The sequence below is a fragment of the Micromys minutus genome, assembly GCF_963924665.1.
Source record: "Micromys minutus genome assembly, chromosome: 27".
NCBI classification, from domain to species: domain Eukaryota; kingdom Metazoa; phylum Chordata; class Mammalia; order Rodentia; family Muridae; genus Micromys; species Micromys minutus.
The window spans coordinates 28,411,644-28,432,651 of NC_137962.1; the positions used below are offsets into that span (position 1 = coordinate 28,411,644).

A 21,008-nucleotide genomic window follows, 5' to 3' on the forward strand; every position below is an offset into this window, starting at 1 on the left:
AACTTCGAAATCTTCTGACGAGTATGGCAATCATCTTCCTCCCTATACCCTAACTTGTCCTAGACTATGGGGCTTTTCCGGGGCTCCTCACAGCTAGGACAACGGTTATCTTCCAAACAAGGTCATTTTATGCTGCAAGACTTTGTGGGGTGGATTGTGCAGAGATAGTATTTCTCCCGTGCTAGACAAACTCGAACTCTCTTTGAACTTAGTTTCAGTGCCATCTGAATCCTTCTGAGAGTATTCCTCATAACCAGAGAGAGCTAGCTCCCATCTGCATTTACCCATCCATTTACAATATGTGTATGGAATGCCTGTCACCTAGCAGGCACTGTGCTGAGCAGGAGAGACAATGGCTGTGAGCACAGCAGGAAATCTCATTGAAGCTTTGTTTCTCAGGAGAGAGATGATAGGTGAACTCAAAGCATGGGTAGGAAGCTATCCATCCTCCATGGAGGCGGTGGGTGATTGTGGGGTGGAAGGGTTACACTCTGTAGGTTGGTCCATGCAGGGCAGAGAGGAGACATATGGTGAGCAGGATGCATTAAAGGAGGATGAGCCATTCAGATGAAGCAGAATGGCCTGGACGGTTCTAGAAGCAAAATTGGAAGAGAATATTGGGGAACGCCCATAATGAGTTGCCATTGATTCCAGGGTGAGAAAGGAAGAGACAGAAGGGCTGTGAACTGAGTAGGCAGGTTTGTACGGCCCATATATTCAGAGTACACTGGAAAGAACCAGTGGTGCAGTCGGGTCTTTGTACTGAAGACCACTGGAATGATTATAATGCGGGGAAAAGGAGGTGTTGGTGGCTGTGGTCCCTTTGGCCGGAGTGGTTACTCTGCAGTCCCGGGAAGAACAGAGCCTAGAGTAGATGGTGCGCATCCTTGCAGTGGACTTGGCATGTGAGAACAAATCACTGAAGATAACCATATGGGTTTTTCCTTATATGACTTAAGTACTGGTCGTGACTTATGCATCATAAACTTTACGACATCGTTTCGGTTTTTATTTTTCGTGTCTTCCACCTTTTTTTAGTCTTAAAAAACAAAATGAACAATAAAATAGGGCTAGGTTAGTCACCGAATGCTTTCCAGAAACACATGAGTTTGATTCTCAGTAACCATATACATGTTTACCCTCCTACACACATGTTCTCTCCCTATACACACACAAAGACACACTCGCACCCATGCACAGAACCAAATGCACAAATGTGCAAAGCTTCTAATTCCAAATGTCATCTATCCATAATGGGTTTCTGGATTTATAGTTTTGGGCTTGAGCAGGTTGAAGGCTTGGCAGCTATGAATTGAAGGAGGCTGTAGGAATTGGGGGGGGGGGGGCTGTAGGAGAGGGGTGTTATTATTTGGGGGAAGAGAGCCAGGGGTTGGTTTTGACACATTTCCTTTGAAATGCCATTCAGACATCCAAGTGAAAATACATTGCATTGCTAGGTTGGATGGGCCGGTTTTCTGTTCAGGAAACCAGCACATTGGAAGATGGGCATCTAGGAATTAGCCGTGTGCAGATGCCCCAGGGTCTTTAGCTGTGGCTCACCCATGGCGCGGACCTCATCAGCTTGTCGTTCTTTGGTGATTTATCTGTCTGTCTGCACTAAGGTTCTTGAATCCAGAGACATCTCACTTGATATTTTCATGTTTTGCTCACGGCAGCTTGGCCATGGGGTGAGACTGCAGAGTTGTTTTCTGCGTGGGTGTGAGCAACTGGGCTTAATTAGTGCCTTGCCAGGGAGAGCCATTTTTCTTAAAAATCAAAAGGTTACAGTTTAGAAGCTGCCAGAGAGGAAATGGGCTGTTCAATTTTTATCATCTCTAGGTATTCAATTCCTGCAACCAATAGCTTTCATCACCAAGTCTCTAGGAAAGACGGGCTTTTTTTTTTAAATGGCCTGAATCACCACATAGTAATCTTTCAGATGTTCATAGGAGTCTTTTTAAAAATGATTTAATTTCGAATTATATATAGATGCCTGTTATGTTACATGCTTGTAGATGTGTGCATGTGAAAACAGGTTCCCAAGGAGGCCAGAAGAAGATCTAGGGAGAGCTAGAGTTAGAGGCTTTTGTGAGCCAAGTGTCATAGGTGCTGTGAACCAAACTCAGGTCTTCTGCAAGGGCAGAAAGTACTCTTGGTGCCGAGCCATCTCTCCAGGCCAAGAGAAATCGTCTCATTTCTTTACAGTGGCCATTGGATGGAGAGCTTCACAGTTACAATTATTATATGACATTGAGAGTTTTGTGAGGATTTTATGAATTAAACTGACAGTCTTCTCAGTTCTGACATCCTTGTGTTTAGAGTATAATGTAAGAGTGGCCCCAGTTATCTCCGTTTTTGCCTTCTGAGATTTTGCTTATCTGTAGTTGGCCCTGGTCCGAGAGTGCTCAATAGAAAGTGAGAGAATGAGAGCGACATCTTTTATGTTGCTTTTGTGCAGTGGTGTCAGAATCACTCAATTTTCTTATCAGCGAACATCAGTACAGTTTTTCTACTTCATTACTATACTAAGGTTTATTTACTTATTTAATGTATGGAATTGCTCTGTTTTTCTGCACACCGGAAGAGGGCATCAGATGCCATTACAGGTCGTTATTAGCCACCTTGTGGTTGCTCAGAATTGAACTCAGGACCTCTGGAAGAGCAGCCAGTGTTCTCAACCACTGAGCCATCCCTCCCGGCCCTCTACTTTATTATTTAACCCCACTTTTTTTAATCTAAAGTTTAGTATAGCTCTGTATGTAAGTATAAGAAAAATGTAGTATATATAGGCATTTGGGATTGAGTGAGAAAGGATCACATATTTGAATAATTCATCTGCAGTTAGTGGCACTGGGAAGGTTATGGAATCTTCTGGGAGTTTGCTCTTGCTTGAAGAAGTATTCACAGAGACATGCTTCAAGGGCTCGCAAGCGTACCAGATTCCCGCTCACCTCACACGTTCTGTCCTTGTGTGTGGTTAAGATGGGATTTTCTTGCCCCCGCTGCTTACCTAGAGGAGCAAGTGTGTCAAGAGCAGTTTTCTCAAGAAGGAATTTTGGGTTCGCTCCTCTTTAGCATGAAACTTCTCAGATGTTTAACAGTAGCCGTGCATTTTTTTTTTAATAATACTTCATTGTGTGGGCCCCCCCCCCATACATGGAGGTATCATAAGGATAGGTCATCAAAGAAAGAAGTTTTTCTACTTTATTATTATTTTCAGGTTTGAACATAGATAATTAATTGTCAAACTCCCCTTTGAGAAGAAGAACTTGCCATCTTCATGAAAATCTTTGTGGAGATGTATTATAGTGAAAATGTATGTTAGTTAGAGAAAACGCTTATCCTATGGCTGCCTGGTCTCGCCCTGGGATGTTGAGAAACCATATTGAGCCCCCCATAGAATGTACTTAGCTTTTAGTTAGCAAGGGCACTAGCCACATGAATGAACTGAAACCACACATCATCTTTTGTGTAGCATCATCAAATAAATGAAAGTTTCCAATTACTCTATAATCACTTAAAAACAAAGCAGGGAGACCAGAGCGATGTATCAGTACTGGCTGAACTTTCAGAGGACTGATAACTAGGGTTCAATTCCTAGCATCTGTAGGCCAGCTCAGAGTTGTCTCTACCTCCAGTTCCAGGAGGTTGGACGCCCTCTGCTGGCTTCAGTGGACACTGCATGCATGTGTTGCACAGACATGCATGCTATCAAAGCATGCATATCCATAAAACAATAAAACAAGATTGAATAACATAGTAGGAGCTATTGGATGGAAGTTTATTTTTTTTATCCAAAATTTCTATTTTCTGCCTCATATTCAGCAACAACAATGACTTTGTAATAACTTATTCTCTCTGTATCCATCACATGAACAACTGGATGCTCTTTTCTGGTGATGGAAATTTACATTTAATTTGGATCACAACTGAAGCATGACATTTATTTCTGCATTGTTTTCATTCTGTAAGCTGCTTGCTTACAGAAAATAGTTTTCTTGATTGCTCTGTTATCATGTTAATTATCAGTATATTAAGTAAATACCGTAACTCCAAAAGTAAGAGTTGGTTCTTTGTCTAGCCAAGAACTACCTTGTTCTCTCATTTGGGGTCCATAAACCCCAAATCTTCCATGGTGCTGCCATTTGCTGCTCTTAGGGATTCTGTGGTTTTGGAATTAACTTGACAGCTCTTTCTGGATCACAAAGGGTTCTGTTCTCTTCAGGAACTCATTAAAGTACCATCAGCTAATGCATGATGTTTTTATGAGGCAGGATGGGGGGGGGGGGGGTTGGGAACATGGGATTTACTGTCAGACCTTGCCTGGCAAGAGCGAATTTTACAATTCCTGCAGACAAATTTTGGGACTGGAGATGGTGGGTGTAAGAAAACTAGATTTGAGGCAGCTCCCAGAGTTTGCCAAGAAATTGGTCGTTTCAACCAACTTTAAAATGATCATTAAGTTATATTCGGTTTTTTTTTTAATTTATTGTTTATTCACTTTACATCGTGAATAACTCTGAACAACTTCCCAGTCACCGCCTCCCACAATCTTTCCCCTCTTCGCCCATCCTCTTCTCCTCTAAGATGATAGGGGCAGTTTCACCTCTGAGCACCCCCACACAGTGGCACATTAAGTCTCTGTGGGACTAGGTGCATTCACTCTCACTGAGGCCAGACAAGGCAGCCCAGCTAGAAGAGCACATCCCACAGGCAACAGCTTTTGAGATAGCCTCCGCTCCAGTTGTTGAGGACCCATAGGAAAACCGAGCTGCACACCTGCTACATATGTGTGTGAGGGCCTAGGTTCAGATCATGTATGTTCTTTGGTTGGTGGGTCAGTCTCTGAGAGCCCCAAGGGTCCTGGTTGTTCGACTCTGTTGGTCTTCCTGTGGAGTTCCTGTCCCCTTCAGGGCCTGCTATCCTTTACCACTAATTCTTCCCGAAGAGTCCCCAAGCTCCACCCAATATTTGGCTGTGAGAGTCTGCGCCTGTCTGGGTCAGCTTCTGTGTGGAGCCTCTCAGAGTCCTGTCTGTAAGCATAACAGAGTATCCTTAGTAGTGTCAGGAATTGATGCTTGACCATGGAATGTGTCTCTAGTTGGGCTGATTATTGCTGGTTACATTATTATAGCCATTTGTTTGGCTCTGCACCATTCCTGAGCTCTGTATTTCTTGAACACAGGATACATTTTAAGTCGAAAGTTTTGTGAGGGGATCTCGACTGGGCCTCTCAGGCTGGCGCCGAAGCCTCTCGAAAGTTCCAGAGCCATCTCGGGCGGAGGGCAGGCCACTGAGTCCCACCTGGTTGGTGTAACTTGCTGCCAGCGCTACGAAGCTCAGTATGGAGTGCTTGGCTTTTCCTCTCTGCTTTGGTGCATTGCTGCAGCCCCGGCCTCAGGTCTGATGTGCCACAGCGTGGTGGCTTCCACTTGGGAGGAGTTGATGAGAGACCTAGAGGAGGTCAAAGTGCATGAGGAAAAGACTATGTGACGCTCTGACGAGTGAGAGATCCAAGATTGAGACGGAACTAAGGAACAAGACACAACAGAAGTCGCAGGAGAAACCAGAACTTGATAATGACAAGCCAGCTGCTGTGGTTGCTCCTCCTACAACAGGATACACCATGAAAATCAGTAATTATGGATGGGATCAGTCAGATAAGTTTGTGACAATCTACATTACCTTAACTGGAGTTCATCAGGTTCCCACTGAGAACGTGCAGGTACACTTCAGAGAGAGGGCATTTGATCCTTTAGCAAAACAAACTCAATGGCAAGAATTACTCCATGATTGTGAAGAATCTTTTGAAAACCTATCTCTGGAAAGCAGTTTTAAAAAGAAAAAAGGTCAAGTCTGATCCAGTTATTATACTATGTAGAAAGAAAGCAGAAAACACACGATGAAACTATTTAACTCAGGTGGAAAAAGAATGCAAAGAAAGAAAAGCCTTCCTACGACACTGAGACAGATCCTAGTGAGGGATTAATGGATGTTCTAAAGAAAATGTATGAAGATGGAGACGACGCCATGAAGTGAACCATTAATAAACCCTGGCTGGAATCCAGAGAAAAGCGAGCCAGAGAAGACACAGAATTTTGAGGCTTTAAAAAGTCCGTATGGGAACAGTGATGTCGAACGCTCATGTTTCCGACTGGGGACTGTTGTTGAACTGCACATATCTGTTCCCGTGGGTCTGTAGTTTTGACAGATAACTATTTACACAGCCTTCTAAGTAAAGACAGCAGATCCTCCATTTCTTACTGGAGGATTTCATTTAAATAAATAAGCTTATTAAACTTCCTTCATCAGCATCCCAGACATTCTGTTTCAGAAAAGGCTATATGGCCTTCTTACTGAAATGTAAAAAGGAAATCTTACATAATGAAAATGTTATATCACAGATTTTTGTTCTGGCTGGGAGACAGAAAACAGAAGTATTTGTCTATCTGTAACTGACATTAGGTCCCTCTAATGTAATAAATAAATAAATAAATAAATAAATAAATAAATAAATAAATAAATAAAAGCAAATTTCTTGCATTAAAAAAACAAAGTTTTGTAGGTAGATTGCTTTTCCTATTGCTCCATTGGGGATTCTGCCTGGCTACAGGAGGTGGCCTATTCGAGTTTCATATCTCCAAGGCTGTGAGTCACAGATAAAGTCATCTCCATTGATTCTTGGGCACCTCCCCTATCTCAGGTCTATGGCATGTTCTTGAGATGCCCCCCCACCTCCCCATTACCCCTTAGATGCAGATTTCCATTCATTCTCATGGCTATATGGCCATCTGCCTGTTCCTCCCTGTACCTCATCCTGATCCTCCCTCATCCCCCCCCCAAACCCCATACATCCAGTTTCCTTCCTCCATATACCTCCTATGACAATTTTATTCCCCTTTCTAAGTGAGATTCGACCCTCCTTGCCTGGGTCTTCCTTCTTGTCTAACTTATTTGTGTCTGTGAAATATAGTTTGAGTATCCTGTACTTTACGGCTAATCTCCACTTATAAATGGGTACATACTAGGCATGTCCTTTTGGGTCTGGATTACCTCACTCAGAATGATATTCTCAAGTTTGATTTGCCTGCAAAATTCATGGGTGTCTTTGCTTTCAGTAGCTGAATAGTATTCCATTGTGTAGATGTACCACATTTTCTATATCTATTCTTCAGCTGAGGGACATTTAGGTTGTTTTCAGTTTCTGGTTATTATGAATGAGCCTGTCATGAACATAGTTGAATAAGTGTTCTTGTGAGACGGTTGAGCATCTTTAGGGTATATATGCCCAAGAGTCATATGGCTGGGTCTTGAGGTAGAATTAATCTCATTTTTCTGAGAAACTACCAAATTGACTTCCAAAGTGGTCATACAAGATTGCCCTCCCACTAGCGATGGAGGAGTGTTCCCCTTGCTCCACATCCTCACCAGCATGTGCTGTTACTTGAGTTTTTTAACTTACTCACTCTGACTGGTGTAATGGAATTTCAGAGCTGTTTTGATTTGCATTTCCCTGATGACTAAGGACTTTGAACATTTGTAAAGTGCTTCTCAACCATTTGAGATTCTTCTGATGAGAATTCTCTTTTTAACTCTGTACCATATTTTTTTAATTGGGTTATTTTGGTTTTTGGTGTCCAAAACCTTGGGTTCTTTATAAATCTTGGATATTATCCCTCAGCCAGGTATAGGGTTGGTGAAGATCCAATCCCAGTCTGTAGGCTGCCATTTGATCCTCTTGAGAGTGTCCTTTGCTTTACAGAGCTTTTTTTTTTTAACAACTTTATTTTACAAAACAAAGATAAATGTACACATTTTAAGCATTGTTTGCATAAAATTATACAATACATTTTTGTCAGTACTTTTTTTCAGATTTTAAAATAATTTTCACATAAAACTGTATGAATATATTTTTTAGTCAGTACTTGATTTTTTTTTAAGGTTTGATAGTATGCATTGAAAACTTAATAGTTACAATGAGCTTAAAGTGCATGTAAAACAAAATGTAACATGGAAATAGTCAAAGTTTTCTTGTTGTATAGAGATTTTTTTGTTTTGTTTTGTTTTGTTTTCTTTATTTCTTGGACTTCATACAGACTGTGAGTTGTTTCTGGGGCAGTGCAAGCCTCTGGGGTTAGCATCTTATTATCAGTGACTGCATATTATGTCTGTTCTTTTGTGACTGGGTTATCTCACTCAGAATGATATTCTCTAGATGCAGCCATTTTCTTAAGAATTTGGTCAAGTCATTGTTTCTGGTGGCTGAGTAGTATTCCATTGTGTAAATGTACCACAATTTTTGTATCCATTCATCTTCTGAAGGACATCTGGGTTCTTTCCAGCTTCTGACTATTATAAATAGAGCTTCTATGAACATTGTGGTGCATATATCTTTGTTGTGTACTAAGGTGTCTCTGGGGTTTATGCCCAGAAGTAGAATAGCTGGGTCTTCAGGTAGTATTATGTCCAATTTTCTGAGGTATCGCCAGACTGATTTCCAGAGTGGTTGTATTAGTTTGCAACCCCACCAACAGTGGATACAGAGCTTTTCAGTTTCATAAGGTCTCATTTATTAATTGTTGATCTCAGAGCCTGAGCCATTGGTACTCTATTTGAGAAACCATCTGCAATGAGTTAAAGGCCTTAATCTACCATGGCCTGATAAGATACAAGGCATTTCAGTTTTCTTGTATCTGTTTGAGGGTTGCTTTGTGATATATGGTCGATTTTGGAGAAAGATCCACGAGATGCTGAGAAGAATGTATATTCTTTTGTGTTTGGGTGAAATATTCTAGGTCCGTTTGACTCATACTGTCTGTTTGCTTCATTATTTCACTGCTTGGTTTTTGTCTGAGGACAGTGGGGTGTTGAAGTCTCCCACTATTAATATGTGGTGTTCAACATGTGATTTAAGCTTTAGCTTTTTTAAAAAAAATACAAATATGAGTGCTCTTGTATTTGGGACATACATGTTCGGAACTGAGATATCTTTGCAGAATTATCCTCTGATGAATATGACGTGTTCTTCCCTATCTCTTTTGATTAATTTTGATTGAGAGTCTATTTTAGTAGATATTAGAATGGCTAATCCAGTTTTCTTCTTCGGTCCTTTTGCTTGGAAAACTTTTCCCAGCCCTTTACTCAGAAGTAATGTCTATCTTTGTTGTTGAGGTGTGTTTCTTCTTGTATGCAGCAGAATAATGGGTCCTCTTTTACCATTTTTTTCTGTTAGGTTGTGTCTTTTGGAGAATTGAGTCCATTAATGTTTGGAGATATTAATGACCAGAGACTGTTAACTCCTGTTATTTTGATGTGTGTGTGTGTGTGTGTATTTTCCTTGCTTTGAAATTATTTATTTCCTGTGTTTTCTTGTGATTATCTCTAGGGCTGCATTTGTGGATAGATACTGTTTGAATTTGGATTTGTCTTGAAATATCTTATTTTATTTATCCATGATAACTGAGAGTTTTGCTGGATATGGTAGTCTAGGTTGGCATCTGTGAGTTTTTAGAGGTTGCAAGATATTTGACCAGGCTGTTCTAGCTTTTAGAATATCTGTGGAGAAATCAGGTATAATCTGATAAGCTTGTCTTTGTATTTTACCTGACCCTTTTCTCTTTCTGCTTTTAATATTCTTTCTTTGTTTTGCAGATGTTGTATTTTGATTATTATGTGGAAAGAAGATTGTCTTTTCTGGTCCAGTCTAATTGCTGTTCTATAAGCTTGTATGGTTATAGGAATTTCTTTTTTCCAGTTAGGGAGGTTTTCTTCTGTTACATGAAAACATTTTCTGGGCCTGGAAGTGGGACTCTACCTTCTTATATTCCTATTATTCTTATGTTAGGTCTTTTCATGGTATCCCAGATCTCCTGGATTTTTCTTTCAGAAATTTTTTAGATTTAACATTTTCTTTGACTGATGCATCAATTTCTTCTGTTGTGTCTTCTCAGCCTGAGATTCTTTCTTCCATCTCCTGTATTCTGTTAGTGATAATTGCATCCATTGCTCCTGCTCACTTTTCTAAGCTTTCTATCTCCAGGATTCCCTTAGTTTGTATTTTCTTTATTGCTTCTATTTCATTTGCAGGTATTGCATAGTTTTATTTATTTCACTTGTTTGATTGTGTTTTTCCTGTATTTCATTAAGCTGTTTATCTATTTCCTCATTAAAGATCTATATCTGTGTGATTGTATATTTTCCTATATTTCTTTAAAGGTTTTATTGATTTCCTCCTTAAATGTCTCTATCATCTGAGACTTAAGGTCATTTTTTTGTGCTTTTGTTGTGTTGGGATATCCAGGGCTTGCTGTAGTAGGGAAGCTGTACTCTGGAAGTATTCTATTTCCCTGGCCTTGTTGATTGTGCTCTCTTGAGAGCTTTTAGCCATCTGGATGCCTTTGGTCCCTCAATGTTTTTGTTGTAGTAGGTTTATGGAGAGAGGTATATGTAGTAGGTATATGAGTATTTGTTCATGTGCACATATGTCCATGTATGTTTACACTACACAAATTATCACATTTAAAGCTAATATTACTGATACATTCAGTAACATTCAGTGATTTATTCTACTCAAACTCGAAGGACATTGATTATTGTTTGGTGATCTGTTTACTCATTCCTCTGCCACAGGAAGACATAAGCTACTTTTCCAAGGCAAAGCTGTGACTATGAGATAAATTTGATTGGCATATATTTTCAATTTGCTAAATTAAATGTAAGAAAGAGCACAAGCCAAGAGTGAATTTCAAATGAGATTAAATTAACTTTTTTATTGACCACTGAGTTGTCATGGTAAGTAGCAGAAGTCCCTGTCTTCTTCTAGTAGTCCCCACATGGCCTATGGCTTATATGTTTATCCCACTGCAAGCACTCAGTTTAGCTAAGTCTGTATAGCGTCTGCATCTGCTTTACATGATACTTTGCAATATAAAATGAAAAATTAGCCTCAGTGTTCCACAGAAAAGAAAGAGACAGATAAAAATTACTTCTGTCACTTATAAACTGCACAGACCAGACACTTGGACTCATAAGGCCTCAACGTTTTATCTATAATGTAGGTGGGTAGACTTTCTTCAAAACAGTGGTGGAAAGATCTGTAAACAGACAGGTATATGCTTCCAAAGGACTAAGACATACCTAGAAAATAGGAATTAGGTGGGATAGAAGGCTGAGAGGAAGACTGTAATTTAGGACCTTGAAGAAAATATTGAGAAAGAAGCTTTCCTGTGTGCTTTAGCAGACTCTCTGCTCATTTAAATAGAACTTTTACTTTAAAAACTTGTTTTTCTGGATATATGGACCAGTAACCTGGCTCAGCAGGCAAGGGAGCTTGCCCCTAGCTCTCATGAATTGGGTTGAATTCCAGGAAACCACATAATGAAGATAGAGAAGTGACCCCCCCCCACATCTTTTCCTCTGACTTTTACATAAGCACACAAGCCCATGTCACACCACCTATATACAATAAACAAACAAATACATGCCAACATAGTCTCAATTTAAAGGCTCTGGTATTAGAAATTGATATTTTTTTTCTCTTACATTATTAAATGAAATGTATATTAGGCCTGTAAGTAGTTATAATTCATTACACATAGTTGATGGTTATCTAATTTTGTTTAAATCCTGATTTATAATTAAAAAGTACTTAATATATATATATATATATATATATGTATACACACACACACACACACACACACACACATACAGAGAGAGAGAGAGAGAGAGAGAGAGAGAGAGAGAGAGAGAGAGAATTGTAGGATCAGCAATATGGTTCAGGAGGCCTAATAGCATGAGTTTGATCCTCAGATCCTACGTGGTGCATACAAGAACTGATAATCGTAGGTTGTCCTCTGGTCTGCACATGTGTGCTTTGTGCAGAAGTGTGCCTACCATTAAAGAAATAAACCCGATTTATAAAAAGGAACAATCCAGAGTGCCAACAATAGCCTGTTTAATGGCAATTTCACTTTAGACTTGAAATGTGTAATTTAGACATACACATTATTGGTAGTAAACTTATTTTTGCGGTATGATTGTAAGACTGAGTTCAAAATAAAAGAATGACTAAACGCTACCTCCTGTCAGTTCTGTGCAGTATTGAATGTACAGTGGTAGCAAGGCCACGAGAGTCCTGAGTTCATGGAGCTTCAGGGGAGGGCCAATCCTAGCACCAAGGTGTTTGGACAGGAGTCACAAGAGCACTAGAGAGTGGAAATCCATTTTTTTGGATGGTAGTCACTCTGCTGAGAGATGTCTGGGCACATAAGGCATGCTGCTGTTGGCAGGCATGTTGGCAGGGGAAGGATGGAAAGCTCAGCCCTGAATAAGCAGTGACCTGGCATCGTGTGTGATTTATTAGCATCTTTTATGGTTTTTTGTTTTTGAAATGTATTTTTTTTCCTGCTCATCTAAATAAGCCCTTTTAGAATGAGGTTTGCTTCCAGATACTCACACTGCCAAAGCTGAGCTATACTTGGGAAAGAAGAAGGCTCAAAAGCCATGAGGGCGTCCAGAGCAAAGCTCGGCTGGGGTGGTAGCGCTGAAGCGATTACAGATGTGATCTGAGGAGGAACACAGTTGTTGAGATGATGCTGGCCTTTCCCTCGGAACAAGTCTGCAGAAACCACACATTCTGATCTAGATTTCCAAAATGTTGCCGTAATGTAACGACTCCTAATAGAACGAGGGTAGAAACATGTCTGCCTCTTTGAAGAGGTCCGGTCCATTGTGTATTTTCCCTTCCTGTGATCTGAGGATGGGAGTGGCATTCAGGATAATGGTGAGAACAGTTCTGTTTGACCAGCTCCTTGATTCTGCAGGTAATTACTATACAGAAAGGCACAGGACTTTGGCGCTTGGGGGCACTTTGTTCTTTGAATAAATACACAGCTGCTTTGAGCTTTTAGCCCCTCTTATACCTATAGGACAAACCTTTCAGGGAGGAAGGACAGTTGGTTTACATTGCTCAAGTCTACTAGGGCGGACTAAATCTGAGCTCCTGGTTAACTTCCTGTTTCTGATCCTTTTTGCTCCATTTACCTTGGTTGTCAAACTGAACCGTAGTCACTTAGCTAAAACTATGTGAGCTATTTGCAGGATATTCTTCTAGTTCTTTCCTACGAGTGTTAACACAGGGGTGGCAGCTCATGCCTGTTAGCCGAGCCCATAAGAGGCTGAGACACAAGCATTTCCATGCTCTCAAGGCTGACAGAGTAAATAGTCTCGGACCAGTCAAGAAAACATAGTAAGGTCGTGCCTCAAAGTGCAAAAAAACACAACAAAGAAAATTCTACTTAATTAAAAAATATATATGGTATATTGTATGCCATCTCAATGCTTGGGCTAGAAAAACAGCACTGCTTTCTCCATAAGTGGATTTTATTTTCTAACAATAGGACCATAAAGCATTAAGAGATACTAGTTAAATGCCCTGGAAGGCACAAAGTTTGGATGTGGTGGGTACAATGTATACAGTGGGAAGATCTTGGATAAAATGCTGCATATATGTTTTTATTATAGTTTACAACCATTACAGATTAGAAGTGCTAACATATATATATAATAGTACAGAATAGAGTTTATTCAGGTCATGAGGGGAGTTAAGAGGGTAGTAGAGGCAGAGAGAGAGAGAGGAGAGGAGTAGAGAAGCAGAGGCAGGCCATGAGAACATGGGGGGGAAGGGAATGAGGAGAGGAGGGAAGAGGGGAAAAGGGGGAGAGCAAGAGTGAGAGAGAGAGAAAGAGTGAGAGAGCAAAGAGTAGTAATGAAAGAGGGCAAGAGGTTTTGGGGGTTTTTGTTTTTTTTTTTTTTTTTTTTTTTTTTTTTTTTTTTGGTTTGTGTTTGTTTTTATGAAAACGTAGGCCTTAGTGAGTCATGGAACTGGCTAAACCGTGTTGCTCGGCTCTCAGATGATGAATTCCCGCCCAGGGTGTTGCTTGTCATGGTCTGGCTTGACGAGCATTATCTTCCATATAGACTCGTGGAAGGCGAGTCTCACCTAACTTCTCCGAGTCTACCGATGTGCGCAGATACCCAGTGATGCTCATAGATTATATTTGGTAAAAACGAGAGAGAAGACAGCATGTGATGCTGGTGAAGCAGCACCTCTTTTCCCCTCCTCTCAGATGCTTCTTACGGGGGCAGATACATCCCTAGACTGGTCCATTGCTGTCTGAGAGGTATCTGGTGATTCTTTAACAAAGCAGCTATTTTGGGTTCCTACTCAGCCCTATTAGTAGACGGAAGTGAGCTCCTGAGTGAAGTCGCCATTACGACAGCAGGGCTTTTTCTGTGACTCACGTTCCTTAAAGTTCTGTCACTGCTGAAGCAAGAGCGATGGTACTTGTGACCTTAGCTCAGGTAGGAAGCACTGTGCTTCTGTCACACGGAACCACTCAGTGTTCGCAGCTAACAAAGTGGTTTGGCATTTACTTGCACCTCAGACTCTTAGGCAGATCTGCGCCGCTGAACATTTACTTCTGGCCTAGTTTGCTTCTCTGTTGCTGTGATGAAAAGCCATGGCCAAAAGCAACTTAGAGAAGACAGGGTTTGCTTAATACTACAGTTCCCTGCAAGGGAAGCCAAGGCCAGGAATTCAAGGCATAAACTGGAAGCAGAAACTTTGGGGGAAGGGGAATGCTGGCTTAGCTTGCTTGCTCCCAGACTCACATTCAGCTGCCCTTCTAAAAACAATAATACTTTCTTAATTGTTTTGAGAATATTATCCAATGTATTTTGATCATACCCATCCCCCTCTCTCATAACTTTTCCCAGATGTACCTACTCTTTCTCCCCTCTCTGTGTCTTACCCTATTAAGTTTAGTTTGTGTTGTCCAGTTAGTTCTGTAGTTTTGGCTATAGGGTCCAAAACTTAAAATATGGTTGATGTACCAACTATCAGACCATTAAAAAAGAAGAAAATACTAGCCCAACCTCTCCGAGCTGTCTAACACCAATAGGTCCTCATCTGGGCAGGGATTTGGTGTTTATCACATCTCTTCCGTGCTGGGATTTTATTTGGTTTGAGATTGCATGGGTTTTACATAGGCTATCATAACTGCACTGAGTCGTATGTGTGTCTGTCTTGTTGTGTACAGAAAATTCTGTTTGCTCGATATTATTGACCACTTCTGAATCTTTATAATTCCTGAGCCAAGGGGAGGAAAATGATGTCGATGTCCTGTTCAGGGGTGAGCACTCTGAAGCAATTGTGAGTCTCTTAATCACCCTCAATGGCAAGAACAAGCCTCTCTGATAAGGGTTCAGAGGTACCTGATGTAGCATTGAGTCATAGGATTCATTTCAATTCTATATGCTTTTAGTAGAAGAATTTTAGTAGGTTTCTTCCCTGGGCCTATGACACCTCTCCAGCCACCGATTCTTAGCACAATTAAAAGTGCCAGGTGTGGGTTCCATCGGGTACAGCAAGCCTTAAATTCAATCAGAAAGTGGTTGGTTATTTCCTTAACATGTGTGCCATTTTTACGCTAGGGATCCTGTCTTGCCAGTCAGGTTTTTACTGTATCTCATAGGGCTTGCTTTAGGGTGAGAAGAATGTTTGTTTTCCTGAGAGCATGTCTGTGTGCCTTCCAGTACCCTGAGAAATAGCCAGTAGTGGTGAAGCTTCCAAGTCTGTACCCACTTCATCTTCATTCCTCTAGGTTTACAACTCAAATAAGTGCTACCTTCAACAGATAAGGTACCACTAATGTCAAGTTCTTGGATGTATTGAGGAACAGCAGAAATAGCCTCTGGGGTCCCTTTTAGCCAACAATTGAGAATGAGGTACCCCATTCCTGGCACTGAGGTATTTGGTTTTGTTTTATTGAGTTGTGAATGTTGAGTGTCTAGTTGGAGCATTATCCTCCGGTCACGGTGTGAGTACATTTCAGTTTGTAATGTATGTATAAATTTAGGTCTTCCTGTTTCATTCCAGCCCTTTATCCCATTATAATGCTATATTCTGTCTCCTACTTACTGAAAGATTCTCCTACCTCGATGATTGTTACTAGCCTCCTAGTATTTGAAATGAATCATGCATAACATGCACATAAATGCGCCTCATTTTCATCATCCACTCATCAATTTATGGGCCTTGAGGCTCTTTTTATTCCCTGGCTGTTGTTCATGGAGCAGCAGTGAAGATGTATGAGCAAATATTTCTGGAGTCTGTTACAGAGTCTTCATCTGGATGTCCAGGAGGGATATAGCTGTATCCTATGGTAGACATATACAGTCCCATTTTTCTGAGGAACCTCTGGACCAATTTCCATAGAGGTTATACCAGTTTGTACTAAAAAATTGTGAATAAGCATTCTCCTTTTCCCTCACCAATAGCAACTCTCCTCATCCATTTTTCTTGATTGTGACTGTTCTGAGTCTCATGGGATGAAATCTTCGTTTGTATTTCCATGATGGGCTAAGGGTGTAGGACATTTTAAAGAAATGTGTTTCCCAGGTATTTGTGCTGACCTTTTGAGAATTGTCTGTGTTCATTTTTTAAAATTTGCTCTCTTGATGTTTGAATTTTGAGGTTTTATATATTCAACCACCTTGATGCACAGGTCTGTTAAAACTATGGTTATGAAGTAAGTTATGATTTCTTCCCCTTTTTAACAAGCTAGCTCATTTTTTAGAGGATGTATTGATTTATTTTGTATATGTGAGTACAGTGCCACTCTCTTCAGACACACCAGACGAGGGCATTAAATCCCATTACAGATGGTTGTGAGCCACCATGTGGTTACTAGAAATTGAACTCAGGACTTCTGGAAGATCAGCCAGTGCTCTTAACCACCAAGCCATCTGTCTATCTACATGAATTCTAATTTCTAATGCCAATGGGGGAGGAGCCATTCTTTCATCTCTTTTACATGTAATTTTGCATGTTATTTTATGATTTTCATTGGCTCATTCTTTTTTAAAAAAAGCTTTCACTCCCTTGTTTGTTTCCATCTTATGTAATTTTGTCCTCTAACGTCTCCTTGCTCCATTTTTGGGACTATAGCTGGGTCCTTTTCTTGTGATAGCCTGAAATGCAGGCATTCCCCAAAGCTGTCCACACTCCCAAGGCCCCTGATGATGACCATTTCCTCGATACTCCAACTGTTACAAGTCGGCCTCTTGCAGTCTGGTTCTGGTTCCTGTCTCTTTGTGTCCGTAGAAAACACTGCCCCTTAAACAGTTACCGATTCCTGCACACAGAGGTCACTTTCTCATATCTATTGGACCTTCTTGGTTAGCATATAATCCTAAAGGGAAGAAAAGAGAGACGTAAGGTGGGAGGGAGGGAGAGGGAGGGAAGGAGTGAGGGAGGGAGGGCTGAGAGGGATGAGAGGGATGTAGATTATTTCACTCATAGTAAAAATAAAACCCTAAAGTCAATTTTAAAACTCCACATCACTCTATCCAGTTCTATTTCCTGTGGTAGTTCCCAGACCATCCACCTAGAAGGACCAGTGCCTTTTGCGTCTATCAACACCTGAGCTCCCTTCCCAGTCTAAGTAGACTTTCGTGCCTGTAAGTTGATGACTAGATTTCCTAACACTACCGATTTGCAAATACACTGACTATCCTTTTGCTACATTACCTAAAACAAGAACAATATTAGACCTAGTAGTTTGTCTGTTCTCTGCCTGCTTCTTTCTCCCCCTCAGTCTTAATCTCTTCCCTTCACTCTCCCCTCTACCCTCCATCCCTCTTTCCCTTTCTTTCCTTCCTACCTCCAGCTTCAAGAAGCACTTTCTCCTGAGTTTACTTCTGAATCAACAGCTGCCTCTGATTGGTCTCCTTTGCTGGTGCATTTTCTTTCCTGTTCTCCGAATTGTGGGGTGCCCCAGGGCTAACCCCTTTCCTTGCCCGATGGGCCCATGAACAAAATGGCCGTGGTGGCAAAGATGCAGTCATGAATGGGCTCAACAACATGGATTCCCATTGACCAAGGATGATGTGGCTACAGCTGCTGCTGAATGTCAAGTATTCTAACAGCAGAGATCAATACTAGGCTCCAGATGTGGCACCATTGACTGGGGCAACCAGCCAGGATGCTATTGGGAGGTTGGATACACTGGACCCCTTCCACTGGACTCAGTGGAAAGAATAGTACTTTGTCCTTAGTGGAGTAGATACTTGTTCTGGTTTTAGATTTTTCCCTTTCCTACATGTAATGCCCAACTGAACGCTTACTGGATTCTTGAAACCTCTGTTTTTAGGCAGTCACTGTTGGACTAGCTGGACCACAGGCTGTAAGCCATTCCACTAAGTCCCTTTTCCATATCTGAATCTCTATCTGTACCTTCATCTCTATCTCTGTCTGTCTGTCTGTCTGTCTGTCTATGTAGATAGATTCATTCTGTAAGTTTGTTCCTCTGGAGAACCCTAACTAAAACACATCAAGCATGTCGAACGCTAGTTCTTTATTTTTGTGGAAACCAAATTCGATTGCTTGGTCTTTGTAACACTATGCAACCCACTCAGACATTATTTTTTTTTCTCAGTTCCTTCCCCCTTTGCATTGAAAAGCCAAGTGGGCAGATGCTAATATAGTAAATGGGATTTATAACAGTGATCTAAATAGAATATTTATGAGTAGCGCTTTTTAGGAAAGTGTTAGACAAATTGTTCATCACAATTTCCTGAAATCATTTATAGTAACTTGATGAATAATGGGTGGAGGTTATTTAACATAGCCACACTTCATGTGCTCCTACAATCAGTCATGTTGCCGCTGATTCATATAAGTATCCATATATTTTTAATATATGTATCACTAGGATTTTCATTCAATAGACACGGAACCCTGGTGTTTGGGAGGACTTTAGCGGATGGATATTTTGGATTTGAGAGGTACTTAGTCACTGCTTCAGTTCTTTGTAACCTGTATAATCAAACTATCGTAAGAGACTAGATCATGAGCTAGACGCGATTATGGTGTATGTAAGCTGGGAACAAATGGGACAGAAAAGTGGACAACTTATTATCTCTGGTAATACATTGCTGCTTAATACCTTATGTGTGCCCATACGCATCCACTACAAGGATGTGATCAATTAAAATGCTTATCATTTTGCTTCATTGTATGCTTTACGGTGGTCAGATTGAGATTTTACAAGTCAGAATAAGATGTAACATTCAGAAAAAGCTGTTCCAGAGCATCAGAGTGGAAACTCCAATTTTAGTCAGTATTTTAAATAGACACATCCTGACTCCCTTCACAGATTGCCATTGGCCATATGGTAGCTGCAGACATGCCCCAAAATAAAATTGCCATATGCAGATTTTAAAATACTGACCTCATCCCTAGAGAGCCATATTTATCTAGAAGTGCAATGCAAGCCATATCAAGTAAATTATGTCTTGTGCCAGGCCTGGAAGATTAAAATAAAAATGCCTAATGAAAAACTAAAATTATAAATAAAAGATAATTTAATAAGATTAAAAATGCAAAGGAAATAACATTATATGCCCACAGACATTTAAAGTAAAGGCATCTGGTAGACTAGCTTTGGAATTCTTATTCTTGGCTGTATACAATACAATTACATACCAAAGCAGTTATGGATTCACCAGTGTAATGCCATCAAAGTAGATTTAGTGGGACTGCTTAATCAGTAATCAGTAGGGATGCTTGACACGGGAGTCTGTTCTCCAGTGGGGTTCTACCAGGTTCATTTTTGTTTGTTTTGAGCATTTAGATATATGGGCTTGTTCATGTGGTAGTATGCATTTGTTCCATGATGAACTGTTTCAAATCAAATGATATATCTTAGGTTCACCTTAAATCTTTTGGTCTGATCCTGAAGGACGTGGCTTTCCTTGGTCAGGAACTCTGAACATTGCCCTTATAGCAAGAGGCCACTGAAGTTCTTCACCGGTCTTTGCACGGCCTTGAGTTAAACTTTAACCTGTGTTTTACAAAACATGGAACCTCACTAACGCCTGCCACTAGCTCTTTCAGTCAGAGTTCATCAATTCTATTTTCAAAATTAGCTTTTTTTTTTTTTTTGGAGTGGATAAATTGTAAAACTTGTTATATTCCCATGTAGAAGCATGGATGGTTTAAGAGAATATCTGGAATATACTGACATTGAATATATTGACATTGAATATATTGACATCATGTGACCCAACTGTCACATGACTATCTTCGTACTGATGTACTCAGTTATTGATGACAGAAAAATGCAATTGATATTGATTTATCTGAAGTATTGCTCTCAGGAGATGGCCTATTTAACCAGGTGCCTTGGGCCATAAAATGTTTGTAGAGGAGATGCAATAGGGTGGAGGGGGGGGTCCACATCAGATGGCAGATAACTAAATTTGAAGAAATAAAGAGTTCTGCTGATTAAAAAACAGCAATTACTGAGCTGCAATTTGGGAGGGCTAGGAGGGCTGGAGGATGGGGTGGGTAGAGCACACATCAGAATAAAGTCTTCCATGTTTTAATTAGTTCTAACATTGTGGAAAGACTTTAAATTTGCTTTCCAGTTCACTGTAAACTCCATGGTGATAGTTTTAATTCGGTGTGTAACGTATATTATGTGAACTTTGAATGTAAACTATGACTGCTAAGAACATTTGACCCAAATGTCCCTGTTCCTTAGCCTACAGTTCCAAGCCTGGCACCAGACTCACACAGCTCATGCACTGGCTTTTCTTGGTGAGTTTGCTCAGAACCAAACCCGTGTGTGCCATCTGCATACTCCTGAGCCTAGCATTAGCTAGTCATCAACCGGACCGCCCGAGGCAGCTCAGACTCTCACATAGATACACAAACATTAAAAGAATCCATATGCCCAGTTCACATCAGAAAAGCAAACATCTTATGAGAGGAGAAGATAGTATGACATCCTCCCCCAACCCCCAAGTCCTGTGAAAATGTTAGCGTCTGAAAATTATCTAGACAAACTCTGGGATATAGGATGTTAAAGAAACAACCATACATTTGACCAAAGAATTCAAGGAACTTAAAGAAGGCATGAATCAACAACTCAATGAACTTA

The 21,008-nt window shown here is 40.5% G+C and overlaps 2 protein-coding genes across 2 annotated transcripts in view; both read left to right on the forward strand.

Annotated features, from left to right (window-relative positions):
* SLC2A13 (solute carrier family 2 member 13) overlaps window positions 1–21,008 on the forward strand; it is a gene marked incomplete at both ends in the record, with an annotated part of 282,775 nt that overhangs the window by 110,548 nt on the left and 151,219 nt on the right. The window lies entirely within an intron of this gene.
* Window positions 5,474–6,039, forward strand: LOC308438497 (calcyclin-binding protein-like; the record flags this gene model as incomplete). The annotated part of the gene is made up of 2 exons (XM_080939926.1): window positions 5,474–5,743; window positions 5,947–6,039. 2 exons carry the CDS (start codon window positions 5,474–5,476, stop codon window positions 6,037–6,039), a joined length of 363 nt encoding a protein of 120 aa, XP_080796052.1.